The 13,721-nt window shown below is 33.9% G+C and overlaps 2 protein-coding genes across 3 annotated transcripts; both read left to right on the forward strand.

The window, feature by feature from the left end:
• The first annotated feature begins 1,114 nt into the window (after positions 1 to 1,114).
• LOC101204696 (ankyrin-1) lies at positions 1,115 to 8,957 on the forward strand. Of its 2 annotated transcripts, XM_011650444.2 has the most exons (14): positions 1,115 to 1,199; positions 1,302 to 1,366; positions 1,480 to 1,542; positions 1,667 to 1,837; positions 2,285 to 2,416; positions 2,928 to 3,067; positions 3,518 to 3,604; positions 5,327 to 5,452; positions 6,105 to 6,257; positions 6,842 to 6,907; positions 7,531 to 7,632; positions 7,737 to 7,907; positions 8,057 to 8,136; positions 8,555 to 8,957. In XM_011650444.2, the coding sequence occupies exons 2-14, from the start codon at positions 1,336 to 1,338 to the stop codon at positions 8,607 to 8,609; spliced, it is 1,377 nt and encodes a 458-aa protein (XP_011648746.1). In that variant the 5' UTR covers positions 1,115 to 1,199; positions 1,302 to 1,335; the 3' UTR covers positions 8,610 to 8,957. The 2 variants fall into 2 exon arrangements, with proteins under 2 accessions (XP_011648746.1, XP_004139242.2); XM_004139194.3 differs by having other exon boundaries at positions 1,184 to 1,366.
• A 1,487-nt stretch (positions 8,958 to 10,444) lies between these two features.
• LOC101205182 (PRA1 family protein E) lies at positions 10,445 to 12,987 on the forward strand. Its single transcript, XM_004139196.3, has 2 exons — positions 10,445 to 11,381; positions 12,491 to 12,987. Exon 1 carries the CDS (start codon positions 10,702 to 10,704, stop codon positions 11,341 to 11,343), a length of 642 nt encoding a protein of 213 aa, XP_004139244.1. The 5' UTR covers positions 10,445 to 10,701; the 3' UTR covers positions 11,344 to 11,381; positions 12,491 to 12,987.
• Positions 12,988 to 13,721: the final 734 nt, after the last annotated feature.

The following is a 13,721-nucleotide window of genomic DNA, read 5'->3' on the forward strand; positions in this document are numbered from 1 at the left end:
TTTTAGATTAAGTCAAAGTCTTGGGGCTTGAAAGCAAATAGGCTCAAGCCCTTGTAAAGGGCATGAAGTTATCCCTTTATTCGAGGAGATTAAATGAACCAAATGTTGTAGATGTTGTCGAAACTCTCATACTTTAAATACCCTTATTTCGAAGATTGTAGTTCCTAAAGGTTATAAACTGTAGAAACTAAAGTTACGAAGTTTGCAAGCTCACATGAATATCTTTTGCTCTTTTGAACATCTAAACACTAAATATCAAATGACTATTTTCAACTTTTGAAACCGAATTTCCAAGATGATCTAGCGCACAAGTCATAAACTCTAAGAAAAATTTGCTAAGAGAATTCATAAAGTATAACACTGGTCTTTGTAACAAGTTGCAAAGCCATCAAGACGAAGACACATACGAGAACATTAGTTTTAAGCAGTCCTAATATATTTCCATTCTTAAAAAAAAAAGAAAAAAAAAGACTCAAATATTAGAGAATAGATTCAACATACTTAAATCAATATAACAACATTAATTTTATCGAATCAAATTGTTGAACACCAACTCAATCCATATGATTTTGTCGAGTTCATCAACTCATTTAAGTTCGGTTTAGTTCAAATTAATGAAAACTCGTGGAATATATTTACTGTTATCTATGTACGTTATGCCTATAATTATATGTAGTCAAACTAACTAAAACTTACTATTAAATCTATTTTCTTGTTCACTATACAATTACATATACCCGTGTTGAATTTCATTTTATATATTTTAAGTTATTCTTCAAATACTTCTAAACTATCATTTTTATCAACGTGAAATGCAACTTTTCAAACTTTATATTGAAATCAAGTATCAACTCTTATTTCAATAATTAAAAAAAAAAAAGATGATTGTAAAAATAGTAAGAATAACAAAACTCATTTATTTTTTAAATTATAAAAATAACAAATTTTAAAATATACTACTAATTATTTGTTATATTTGTCAAATTATATCTAAGTAACGTAGTGTTTTTTTTTCTTTCCAAATGTTTGTGGCGATGAGATGCAATTTATTTTTGAAATGAAAAAAACCAATTAAAATTTGAAGATTTATTGAGACCATATTAAAAAAAGTTAAAGATTGATTAGAAATGAATTAAAATGTTAATGTAAAAAAGACAAAAAGAAGAACTCAAACTTCTACTTCCTTCCTCGTAATTCTGGTATACTCTTCAAACTCCATTACTGCTCTGTTCTTCTTCTTCTTCTTCTTCTAGGGTTTTAGGAACCACACTCACAAACCCACTTTTCTTCGTCTTTTACAGTTTTAGGAACCACTCTCACAAGCCTTGCATCAACATGGCCCCCGATGCTTCAGACGCTCTCGCAGGTTCTTCTTGCTCTCTTTTCTGTACTTTTTTTATTTTGTGGTAATTTTATCTTATTGCTTACATCCTAACGGTTTATACAATGCTAAATATTGTATGATTGTATCCTATCTAGCGAGGGAGACAGTCCAACAGTTTCTCAATGCTGCTCGTATAGGGAACATTGATCTTTTGAAGAGTATGTTTTTTCATTAGTTGAGTTCTTAAATGTACAGTGTCAGCTTTAATTTAGTTATGTATTTGTTGGTTCGTTTTTTTTTTTTTTGATTTCTTATGGTATGTTTCGTTATATGTTTAATTAGATTTGGCTGCTAGGCTTGATGATGGGAAGGGATTGTCGGGGACTGTGGCTGATATTAAGGATGCTAATAAGCGAGGAGCACTTCATTTTGCAGCAAGGGAGGGAAAAACTGAGGTTTGCAGGTTTTTGATTGAGGAGTTGAAGCTCGATGTTGATACAAGAGATGAAGATGGCAAGTTGCTTATAACTTGTTTATTTATTTGTTGGGGGAGTTTGGATAGATAAGGGAAATTTTGTGTTGGTCGTTAGAGTTGGCAAACTATGAACTCTCTAAAACCCCTTTTTGTCTTTTAAAAAAAAAAAAAAAAAAAAAAACCCCTTTTTGTTATTGGCGTAGTACTCACTAATTAAAGAAAGACTATGACTTGCTTGTTAGATGCACTTTTTTTTTGTTAAGCAAAGAATACAAGGTAAATAACTGAACCTCCTAGCTTAATCTTGAAGAAAAAGTTCCCTCAAAGTGTTTCATGTACAACTGGTGCTAATTTTGATGGTAGGTGTTGATTAGTTTGGAATCCATGCTAGCATTTAGATTTAGGTGGATTGTATTTTTTTCCATTTACAACTTGTGTTTTCCCCCCTCAAGTACAATGTTTGACAATGCTTGGAGTTTTTACAGGTGAAACCCCACTTATTCATGCTGCTCGACAGGGGCACACTGATACTGCAAAGTACCTTGTTGAGAGAGGTGCCAATCCTGCAATAGCAAGTGACTTAGGGGCCACAGCCCTCCATCATTCTGCAGGCATTGGTAAATCTTTTTCTTTTTATTTTTTTTAGGGGGTGGGGGATAGTAAATCATTATTTTTTATCCTTCTTCTTTCCTCTCACACTGAGCATGTTGTGGGTGATAGGCTTCTGTTTATGAGCATTTTGATTTGGGTAAGCCGGTGAGGAGTTGTTCATAAATAGAAAAAAGCATTTGATTAACAGTAGAGTTCCTTTCTGGAACCAAATTTTGTATCACTTGCAGACTTCATAGGTCTGGCTATTAGAAGGGAAATATTTTCTTATCATTGAACATCTTACATCTAGGGATGTATCAACAAGTAGCTTGGCTGCTTAAATAGTTACAATTACAAGTGTCTATTTGAAGATAGGAAATTCTCCCATTACTTGCTTACATAGGAGTGAGAGTTATGGTTTTAGTGGCGGGGGGAGGGAGAATATTTAATCAGGTCATGCCTAGAACATATTGAAATGGCAAGGACTAATTTTGTAGAACAGTGTGTGGCTTTCATTAATTATAATTTCTTATGCAGGAAATATTGAGCTGCTAAATTTTTTACTCTCAAGAGGTCCTGATGTTAATTCTCAAAGTGATGCGGGCACCCCTTTGATTTGGGCCGCTGGTCATGCCCAACAGGAAGCCGTAAAACTGCTTCTTGAGCACCACGCTAATGTATATAAGCTCACAACTCTACCTCCATTCTAAAATTTATTGTTCATAAATATATTAACTGATCAAAATATCGTGTGTGCTCCAAGGTTGCTTATTTGATTTGAGTTTTTTTAGTATGAGGGTTTCTGTTTGAAGAGGTTGCTTATTTGGAATTCTTGTGCTTTATCATTGGCATGATATTCATAGAACAACATTGTAATGTTGTATGCTTCCTATAAAATTTCTCTACGAATCAATCTATATTTGTGGGAGGTCATTACTGGTTTAGCTGTAGAGAAGAGTATTGGTCCGACATTTGAAAAAATTCAGATATTTTTTAATGGGTCTTTGCCATTGATTGTGGATTATCTCAGCTCCAACATATACTAGTTTGGCATTTGTTAACATGTTTTAAATAATTTAAACATCCAATGTGAACTGATGCGATAAATATTCTCCATCTTTTTTCAGCCCAATGCTGAAACTGACGATGATATTACCCCCCTACTCTCGGCAGTGGCTGCTGGTTCTCTGGCTTGCTTGGATTTGTTGATTCAGGTTTGTTTTTATCAATCCTCGTGTGTGTGTCAGTGTGTTTACTTTTATTATTATTATTTTTATTTTCTTGTAAGTCCTTTGATGTCACATACCAATGATATTTCATCAAATTCTGATAACTTCGAGCTCACATGTGTAAATCAGTAGCGTCTCATTTAAAGAAGAGATTAGTATAAAAAGTGATGGAAGCACAAGGCATCAGAACCTGCGCATTTATCCACTACAAAAACTATCCATTTCGTATGAATAAAAAAGATAAATAATTAGAAAAATTGTATCTAGTATAGTGTACATCACTTAGAGGTGAACTGGTATTGCTTCTTTTTCTTGTATCAGAAGCATTTCATCCAGAGAAGAGAATACGACAAAATTGACTGATGGGCAAGGCAACAGATTTTGTGCATTCAACATAGTAGAGCACAAAAAAGAAAAAAAGAAAAGAAATCCAGTTCGTCAGAATTAAAAATGATGGATAGTTGGAAAAGTTTATATCTAATCTAGTACACCCCACCTAGAGGCTGAATGAAAGATTTCTCTGAAAATCCTAGATATCCCTTCAAGCTGAGGAAACTTATTTCCTAGCCACAGTAAAGAGCTGAAGTTGCTGAACATTAGTTGTCAAGCAGTTGGTCCTCATTATAGCTTTTATTTAAATTCTAATATGACTAGTTGATCATAGGGGTATTAGTAATATGATCGGAGGGTTTCTCTTCCGTACGCTTTTTGGTGAAAAGGTCCGGTCTTTATGGTATGCCGGGATGTGCACGATTTTGTGGAATTTTTGGTGTGAGATAAATAATGGAGTGTTTAAAGGTTTGGAGAGGGGTCCTTTAGATGATTGGTCTCTTATTAAATTTCAGGTTTCTCTTTGAACTTTAACTTTGAAGAGCTTTGGCAATTACTCTATGTGTGCTATTTTGTATAGTTGGAGCCTTCCTTTAGCGGCTCTCCCTTTTGAGGGCTTGTCTTTTTGTATGCTCTTGTATTTTTGGAATATTGTTTCTCAATGGAAGTTGTTTCATTAATTTTTTTAACACATTGAAATCTGAACATTTTGATTTTACAAAAAAAAAAAAAAAAAGGAAATCTAAACATTTTGAACACATTCTTCTAAATGCTTACTATAGAAGAGTAGTGGAAGTGTCCATTAGGTCTAAACCATCGTGGGTTGACCTAGTGGTAGAGAAGGAGACATAATCTTAATAACTAGCAAAGAGGTCATGGGTTCAATTCATGGTGATCACCTACCCAGTAATTAATTTTTTATGAGTTTTCTTGTAACCAAAATGTTGTAAGAGTCAAGCGGGCTGTCCCATGAGAGTAGTCGAGGTGCATGTAAGCTAGTTTGGACACTCACGGATATAAAAAAAATGTCCATTAGTTCTACTTTTATAAACTTGAGAAAATTGACACTGGGCTGAAAACTTGGCGCAAGGCAATCTCTACTGGGACTTGAAAGTTATTGATGAGAACACATTTCAATTAGGGATTAGGATGTCAAGGAAAGGAACAAATAAGAAAGTTGATTATCTTTTCTTCCTAATTTCTCTTTCTTCTTTTTGAAAATTCGAGTGTCTCTTATCCAAAAAAATGTACTTAAATTTGGTGTTTTTGTTGGACAGTTCTCTTGCTTTATGCTAAATTTTGAATCAGCAAGGATTGATGTATGTCCATTTCTTATAGAATTTTGACATTTTTGGATCCTTTGCATTTAATCTACAGGCAGGTGCAAAAGTAAATATTAGTGCTGGTGGAGCAACCCCTCTTCATATTGCTGCTGATAGTGGAAACCTTGAAATTATTAATAGTTTGTTACAAGCTGGGGCCGATCCTAATGCCACTGATGAGGTAGTGTGGTGCACAGCCCATGGACAAAATTTTACAGCTATTCACTAGCAGTTATTACTTCTTAAAAGAGAATTTGTTCTTACCCTTTCTTTTGCTGATTTGGGATGAGATATCAATGCAGGATCTTTTTCGTTTTTCTCTGTTCTTTTTTGAAAATAGTGGAAGTTATGAAAAAATTGTAGTAGAAAATGCAATAAAATCTATAAACCTTATCAAAAGGATCTTACAAAACCACATCCCAACTTTAGGTCATTACGAAGGTATTGGAGACACCAAAAAAATTTAAATAATCAATATATCATATCTTACTCTCCCCTACAGGCAATGGAAAGTTAAAAATTTTCATTGATATTTGAATTCTCCACTATAAGAAAATAGAAACAAATGGTTGCTTACTTTCAAGTATTTTATTGATACTTCTTGTAGTGGTTATGAACATCTGCTAGATTTTTTCAAACTCTAGTGAGACTTTAATGGTCTTATTTTGTGTTTTTAATGTTTACATCAGCTAAAAGCTTTGTGTAGTTTTCTGCTGCCATCATTATAGTTTTTTTGTTTGCTCTTGAGGGATTTTTTTTGCTATCAAGAAATGGAAAAAGTTGTATAAAAGAAATCCTCTTTTAAGCATAAAATTATTATTGTTGTATTGTAGGATGGATTAAAGCCAATACAGGTTGCAGCAGCCAGAGGTAGTCGGGCAGGTGTTGAGATTCTTCTTCCCTTGACTTCAGCAGTTAAGGAAATTCCCAATTGGACCACTGACGGAATACTCGAGTATATGCAGAATGAAATCAACAAAGATCAGGTATGATCTCGTACTTCTATTTTGGCTGTCTAAATAGTAGATAGGTTATTCGTGATAACTTCATTTTTTCATTACCTTTTATAGGCTTTTGAAACTCATTGCATTCTTTATAAAAAATTATATCACTTGATGTTAGTCTCTGCTCCCATGTGGACCTTTAGGTGGCAGCGTCCCTTGGATAGTCTCCTGCTTCTGGCATGAGTTTTTTTTTTTTCCTTTACGGAAATAAATCTTTTATCAAAGCGAGGAAATTGTTCAGAATAAAGGGAAGAAGCTGAGTCATATACCTAAGAGGCTAAGATGAGCCAAATATGAAATGAGGTTATGGAAAATGTATATTTGTTAACTTTTTGTTGCATCACAAATTAGGCTGGCTATTAAAGAAAGTTATACGTGAAGATATCTGAACTATGAAATGGACATAGTGGAAGTACACTACTCTCACCCTTTAAGCTGGAATATAGTAGCAAGAAGGATTGTATTTATTACGTTTTATCAAGCACAGCATTTGAATCTGCCTGTATATTGTTTCTCGTATCTGAGTTCTGCTTCATAACTTAACTGTAATGGATAAATTTTTGTAGGCGGTTTCAAGAAATCCAGAGGATAATAAACATAAAGACTCCACAGCGCGAGAAGATTTGCCTGAGGTGCATTTATAATCCTCTTGATCAGCTTATTTTTTTGGTTATACACGTGTCTGACATTCTCATATGGATCGTTCTATACTACAATCCAGCATGATCAATAAGTGATGATGATGATAATGAAAATTAAATGGCTAATTAAAATGGTAACTTAAATGGGTTAATGTTGTTTAATTAATAAATTATAATTTTTTTTTTTTTCCTGATTGTGTGAGAGAGAGAGAAACAACTATAGTTTCATTGTTGAGGCAAGAATAAACATTGGTTCAAGTGTTCAACCTTTCACAGCTTGGAGGAAATCAAGCATTAAAAGCTATGAAACTTTTCTTAAGATGAATCATTGGGCAGGTTGTGAATTGATTGTACTTTGTAGGTTGCCAACAAATATTGATTATTCAGAGTATGGATGTTTCTCCCATCTCTTTTCTATCGCAGACGTTATTTTCATCAAAATATGCATGTTGCCATAAGTTTTTCAAATTAGGTTTTGACAGGCTATTTACTAAATTTTGATGTGGTGGTTTGTATTATATTCAAACTGGGTCATAATGTTTATAAGTGGTAATGCAATTCTCTGTTGTGACTGCTGCTTTTAAGTTTAACACCAGATGGTACTTAAATTCTAGGTCTCACCCGAAGCAAAAAAGAAAGCCGCAGAGGCCAAATCCAGAGGGGATGATGCTTTCAATACAAAGGATTTTCATACAGCGGTTGATGCCTATACACAGGTAGATCTTCACATTTTTTCTGAAGTTATGAGAGGTTTTTGCTGAGATTGAATTGCAAAGCATAGCCGATGCTACCAGACTACTAATAAAATGTGAATTTGTAGGCCATCGACCTGGATCCAACTGATGGTACGTTACTTTCCAACCGAAGTCTTTGTTGGATACGGTTAGGTCAAGCTGAGCATGCCTTAGCAGATGCAAAGGCATGCAGAGCATTGAAACCAGATTGGCCTAAAGCTTGCTATCGTGAAGGTGCAGCTTTACGTTTATTGCAGGCAAGTCTTTAGTTTACATTGGATCATCTCACTGGCATTGATTTCATCAACCTTACCACTCAGTATTTTCACATTGTTTTTTTCTTGTTTAAGTTCGAATTAGAAGACTTTTCTTACAATGCCGTTGAACTCATTGATCATAACTGCAGAGGTTCGAAGAAGCAGCAAACTCTTTTTATGAGGGCGTCCAGCTTGACCCTAACAATATGGCACTAGTTAATGCTTTCAGGTTTAATCTCACCCTGTTTCTACCATCCATGTGTTTTTATTTTTATTTGAATGTTTCGTTTTGGATGGCTTATGTTACGCCATTTTGAATTTTCTATTGGTAGTCCTTCTTGGTAATTAGTAAAAGAATGGGAAGACTTGGTGATTTATTTATTATTATTTAGAAACAATTGTTATCGAGAAGAAATGAGAGAATACAAAGCATACAAGAAAACCAATCTTCCAACTCAGTAAAATAATGAGGGAATAATTACCAAATGTCTTTAAAACCGAAACCTTACCATGACCGAATCTCACTAGAGTCTCTTAACACCACGAACTGAAGAAAACAACTTTCTTTTAGTTTACCTTTGATATCAATTTTGAACCAAATTTAATACCATGTTCATAACTCAGCACAATACTTGTTTACTTTGCAGGGAAGCAGTCGAAGCAGGTAGAAAGTTTCACGGCACTGATAAACAAAAATCATAATCAAGCATCTATGGCTATTTCTAGAAATGATCAGGTTCCTTTCTTTTCTACTTCTATTTGTCTTCCTTCGCTGTAATTTATATCCTTTTGGGGTGGGTGTTAGATGGCAACAATGGAAGTGTTGATTTTGATAGAGAGAAATTGAGGTGGACTTCATGATGATCAGACCCTCTACAGAATATAACTTAAAAGGGAACGTTCTCTTTTTTATCATTCAATTTATTTGATATTGTATCTGTTCTATTATTGAATTAGGGTCACGTATAACAATCCGTAATGAAAAGTGGTGTAATCGGAATGAGATTTCATTGATGGATTAATCATAACGAGCGTCAATTGCAATTATAATTGAATTGGTTTTTATCACTTTTACCTAAATATTTTGTAAACAAAATCAATCAATAACGAAAACTATAATTGTGACATTTCATAATTCTCCAACTGTAACACCAATGTTATCACTAGTAGTAAAGATATTTCCACCACAATCGGATTGAACACCCTTTGTTGGTAGATTGGTTTACGAACTGTGGTAGCAAGTTTGTAGGTGGGTTCCATATCTCATTAAGCTACGAAACACCAATAAATATCAAAGGTAATACAAATGAGATCTACTCTTCATATTACCCACATGATCTAGTATCAATAATTAGTTCTTTGGCCCCTAAACCTTAGGCTATGTTTTAGAAGCAATGTTTTAGTTTTGAGATTTAAATATTTGTTTCAAGTCTTTTCTGAACCTAAATCTTATACACTACACTGTCTAATTATATTGTTTTTTAGAACAATACCCCGAGAAGATTTGTCTTAATTAAAGTTTTGAGAGGTGTAGAACTAATGATTTAAACAGTAAGTGGTTATTATTAACTAAGATTGTTTGTTTAAACCATGTGTGACATTAAGACAATATTAAGTCGGTTTTGTGACTAACTAAACTAATGCAACTTTTTTTACTTTCAGAAAACCTTAAATAAAATGTCGTTCCAATTTTTTTTAATATTAGTAGACTTTACATCATATTACTGGAAAATTATCGAGATGAAGTACTATGCACTGATTACTCGTTTTTCTTTATAAATATGTTAGTACTCGGGAGTTGAATGGAATCTTGTTCTTGTTACCTTCTCTACTTGTTTTGTTTTTTAGGGTTTTATTTTTCTTGCTACTCACTCTCTCTACTTTCTCTTTCGGTTCTTTTTTTCTCTAGTCTCGCTTGCAAGTGAGAGCAACACGCGAAACAAACAAAAAATAAAGAGCAACAATCAAAAGTGAGAATGTATAACAATGAGGGTCTAAAAGGCATTAGTAACAAAGTGATTTTGATAATTTTATTGATAATGCCTTAAATAAAAGTACAAAAAAGCTAAGGGTACATTTGAGATTGACTTCGTGTGGATATAGAAGTAATTTTTGGAGGTTCTTTACCGTTTTGTGTGTTTTTTGCTAAACAAATTAGATTTTTTGACAATAAATTGGAATTCGTGTGTAAATATTACAAAATTTAGATTCAAACTTTTTGAAGTATAATCTATTACAAATCGCTTTTAAAATTTCTTAAAATTAGTTTTTATTCTTTAATAAAATTAGAAACGATTTATTATATATGTTTTATTGTTCTCACATGACCAAAATTTGTCATTCAACTTCTCATAAACACAACCAAATTTTTTAAAATAGTATATAAAAAAATCAAATTATTTTCCATGAATGCAACTGAATTAAAATTAACCATTTTAAACCACTCTTAATAGAATTATAAATTATAAAGAAAATACAAACAATAAATTTATTTGAGTTATTTACATATAAAACAAAATAATTTAGAAAACTATAGAAAATGGAAACAGAGAAAACTCTCCATCTTCATCTTTGTTATATCACATTCTCTACAAACAGAAAGTAATGTAAAAAAAAGCAATATTCATAAACAACAAGAACTGGAGATGGGAGCCCATTCCCATCCCCCATTTCTTCCATAATTTCCTCAAAAATTCAAAACCCATTTCCCCCCTTCTCCTAAACAACATATTTTCCCGAAAAAATCTCGAAGATCCGTTCAAATTTCACTCCCATATCCTGAATTTCCCCCCCAATGTCATCGGTAAAATTCTCCTCTGGCTACGGCGCCGTTCCTTCTCAGGCTGCCGCCACGATCCCCACCACTTCTTCCGGAGCTCCACCATCTTTCCCTTCCAGTTCCTCCTTCCTAGAACGCGCTAAAACCACTACACAATCCCTAATCGCCACACAGCGGCCATGGCGAGAGCTTTTCGATTTCTCCGCTTTCTCTCTTCCTTTCAGCTACGACGATGCCATGGCTAGAATCCGTCAGAATGTCAACTACTTCCGTGTTAATTACGCTTTGGTGATGCTCATCATCGTTTTTTTGAGCTTGTTCTGGCACCCGATTTCGATCATCGTCTTCTTGCTGATCTTCGTTGCTTGGTTGTTCTTCTACTTCTTTCGTGATCAGCCTCTTGTTCTGTTCAATCAAACGTTTGATGATAAAGTTGTTTTGGGGGTTTTGAGCATTTTTACCATCATTGCTCTTGTTTCTACTGATGTGGGATCGAACGTTTTAGGAGCTCTAATTACAGGTGTGACAGTGGTTGGACTGCACTCGGCTTTTCGGATTACGGCGGACCATTTTCTCGATGAGGAAACTGCCGCAGAAGGGGGATTGCTGTCGGTTGTGGGTAATCAGCAACAACAACGAGGTTATACTCGGATTTGATTCTCGATTTCATTCAGAGCTGTGGCTATTTTTGATGGGTATGTCTCAATTTCTTGAACTTCAAGAAGGTTGGATTTGTTTCCTTATTGCTTACTTGGATTCATCTGGTTCTTGAAGATGCACAATCCAATTCATTTGTTGGGTTTATTTTCACATTGTGCTTTTTGACTTTGGGTTCTTGAGTTTGGATGTGGAAGATGCTAGTTTTGAATCATCAATTTTAACTTTTTTTTTTTTTTAGATTTAGTTTATCTGGTTTGGTTGGATTTTAGGATGCTGAGTGTGTCTCTTATTTGGTGTTTATTTTCTGGGTTTTGAAGGGTTTTTTTTCCTTGCTTTTGCTTTTTTTTTTTTACATATGTATATGTAAAATATTCAATGGTCAACAATGCGTTCAGTTTAACATTTAGCTGGAGGAGTTGTGATTTATCTTGTTCAATAAATCCCGTGCTTGCATTGTTTGATTTCATGTTTGATTATTTCATCTTTTTTATTTGTGTTCATGGTTTCCATGGCTTGATTTGACAATGTTTTGATGTGGGTTTCTGTTGAACTTGAGAGTCATTTACCCTTTCCAAACATTAATTCATTCGTGGTTTAGTATTTTGTTTAATTTATACTTTCAAGTTTCATCTAAGGGGTCAAAAGTTTGAAACCAATATTTTCGTTCAAGAGTTGTTTTATTTATATGATGTTCAAATGGAAAAGAAAAGATATATGGTCGAAAGTATGATGACCTGTGAAGTTTAGGCACACACTTCGATCTCGACCAAAAAAGGTCAGAAATTTGAATATTTCCTGATTTCTTTTTATAAAAAATTAGGGGTTAAAACGTGATGACAATTGTTCTCTCTTAACTGCCAAGAATACCATATTGGTAAGGAGTTTGAGTGAATGGGAGGATACCTTCAGAAATCATGGATTCACATAAGCTTCCAAAAATGCCCTTCCTCCAAGAATAGGATGAAACCTTCTTAGTGATTGATTTGCGGAGATAATTGACTAAAACCTCAAGCCCAGAAACGATATTTTTCCCACTTTAATTTTGATCTTTTACTTACATTATCATCAAACAATTTCACAAAGTTATTTTCTCTCTTCCTACCTTCGATCCCTCTCTCTCACACACACTCTTCTTCTTTATCAGGCATCTTCCTTCTCTAGTGTGATTAACATTGGTGTTTCCGACGAGTTTGCACGAGTAGTAGTTTCGACCTTCTTCTTCCCTCTCTTTTCAGTTTGTGTTATAAGCTGAGATCAAAGAGTGAGATCATGTGAGAAAGGGAGCAAGGAGAGTGGTCTGTAGGTGAGAGCAAAGAAAGGCCAAAGATCGAGAGGCCGAGAAAAACCCATTTAGTAATTTTATCCAAATTTGATGTCAGCAATTGGTAAAAGAAAAAAACCTTGATGGGACAAATTTCGTTTTCCTCCCAGCATTTGAACCCTGATTTGCGCTGGTTGAGTCTAATAGATGAATGAGACTATAATATAATGATTAGTTTGTTGTGCAGTCTAATAAGAACTGTAGACTACTAGTGGACACAACTCTACAGTTTAGAGACTTGAGGATAGTCAATCAATTGTATGGCCACTTCCTACATATTTATGAGTATAAATTGAAAGCAAAGAGATTTGAATTACAAACCTTTTGGTTTTAGTTAAATTTTGATTGGCATGTTTGTGGTACATCTTTGTACAACTAGTTTGAAAATGAGTTGGGAAAATTGACAAAATGACTTGGCACCAATAAGTGTATGAATTATTGCTAATCTCAGCTGGATCCAAACAAGCAAATACTAAAAAAAAAGGCATTATTATTATTTATTGATTATTATAACTATTAGGTGAGGTGGGTAAGGTTAACCCCAATTCCCACAGTGTGTGTAATGTGCTCACGTTCTGTTAGTTGCTGTATTAATTATTCAATTTTAAATAAATACAAATGACAAAGAGGGAATTAATGATTTACTCCTCTTATTATTACTATCTTACCAATTTGGATTTCAAACAACTCAATCACTTCAAAGTTGGTATATTTATCGTGATATTCTATCTTAAGAACACAAAATTTTCAACTGAACCAGATGCATCTAAATGTTAAAGTAAATGAATAATTTATTACACTTTTTAAGGTTAAAAATCAATTCTAATATTTATGAAAAGAAAATCCACATCTAGCAGAGGGAATAAATTCAGGTGGCACGTGGTAATGAAATGGGAATGTTGGAATACGATGTATTTTCCTCTTTTTACTTCTTGAACTATCTTAGGGGTGACACTAGATCTTATTCATACAACACAAGGATGTGAGCTGGTTTGATACAGTTTAGTTTTTCAAAGAGGTTCCAGTTAAGCAGGTTATAGGTCTAGGATATCAA

The sequence above is a fragment of the Cucumis sativus genome, chromosome 2 (assembly GCF_000004075.3).
Source record: "Cucumis sativus cultivar 9930 chromosome 2, Cucumber_9930_V3, whole genome shotgun sequence".
In the NCBI taxonomy this organism is placed as follows: Eukaryota; Viridiplantae; Streptophyta; class Magnoliopsida; order Cucurbitales; family Cucurbitaceae; genus Cucumis; species Cucumis sativus.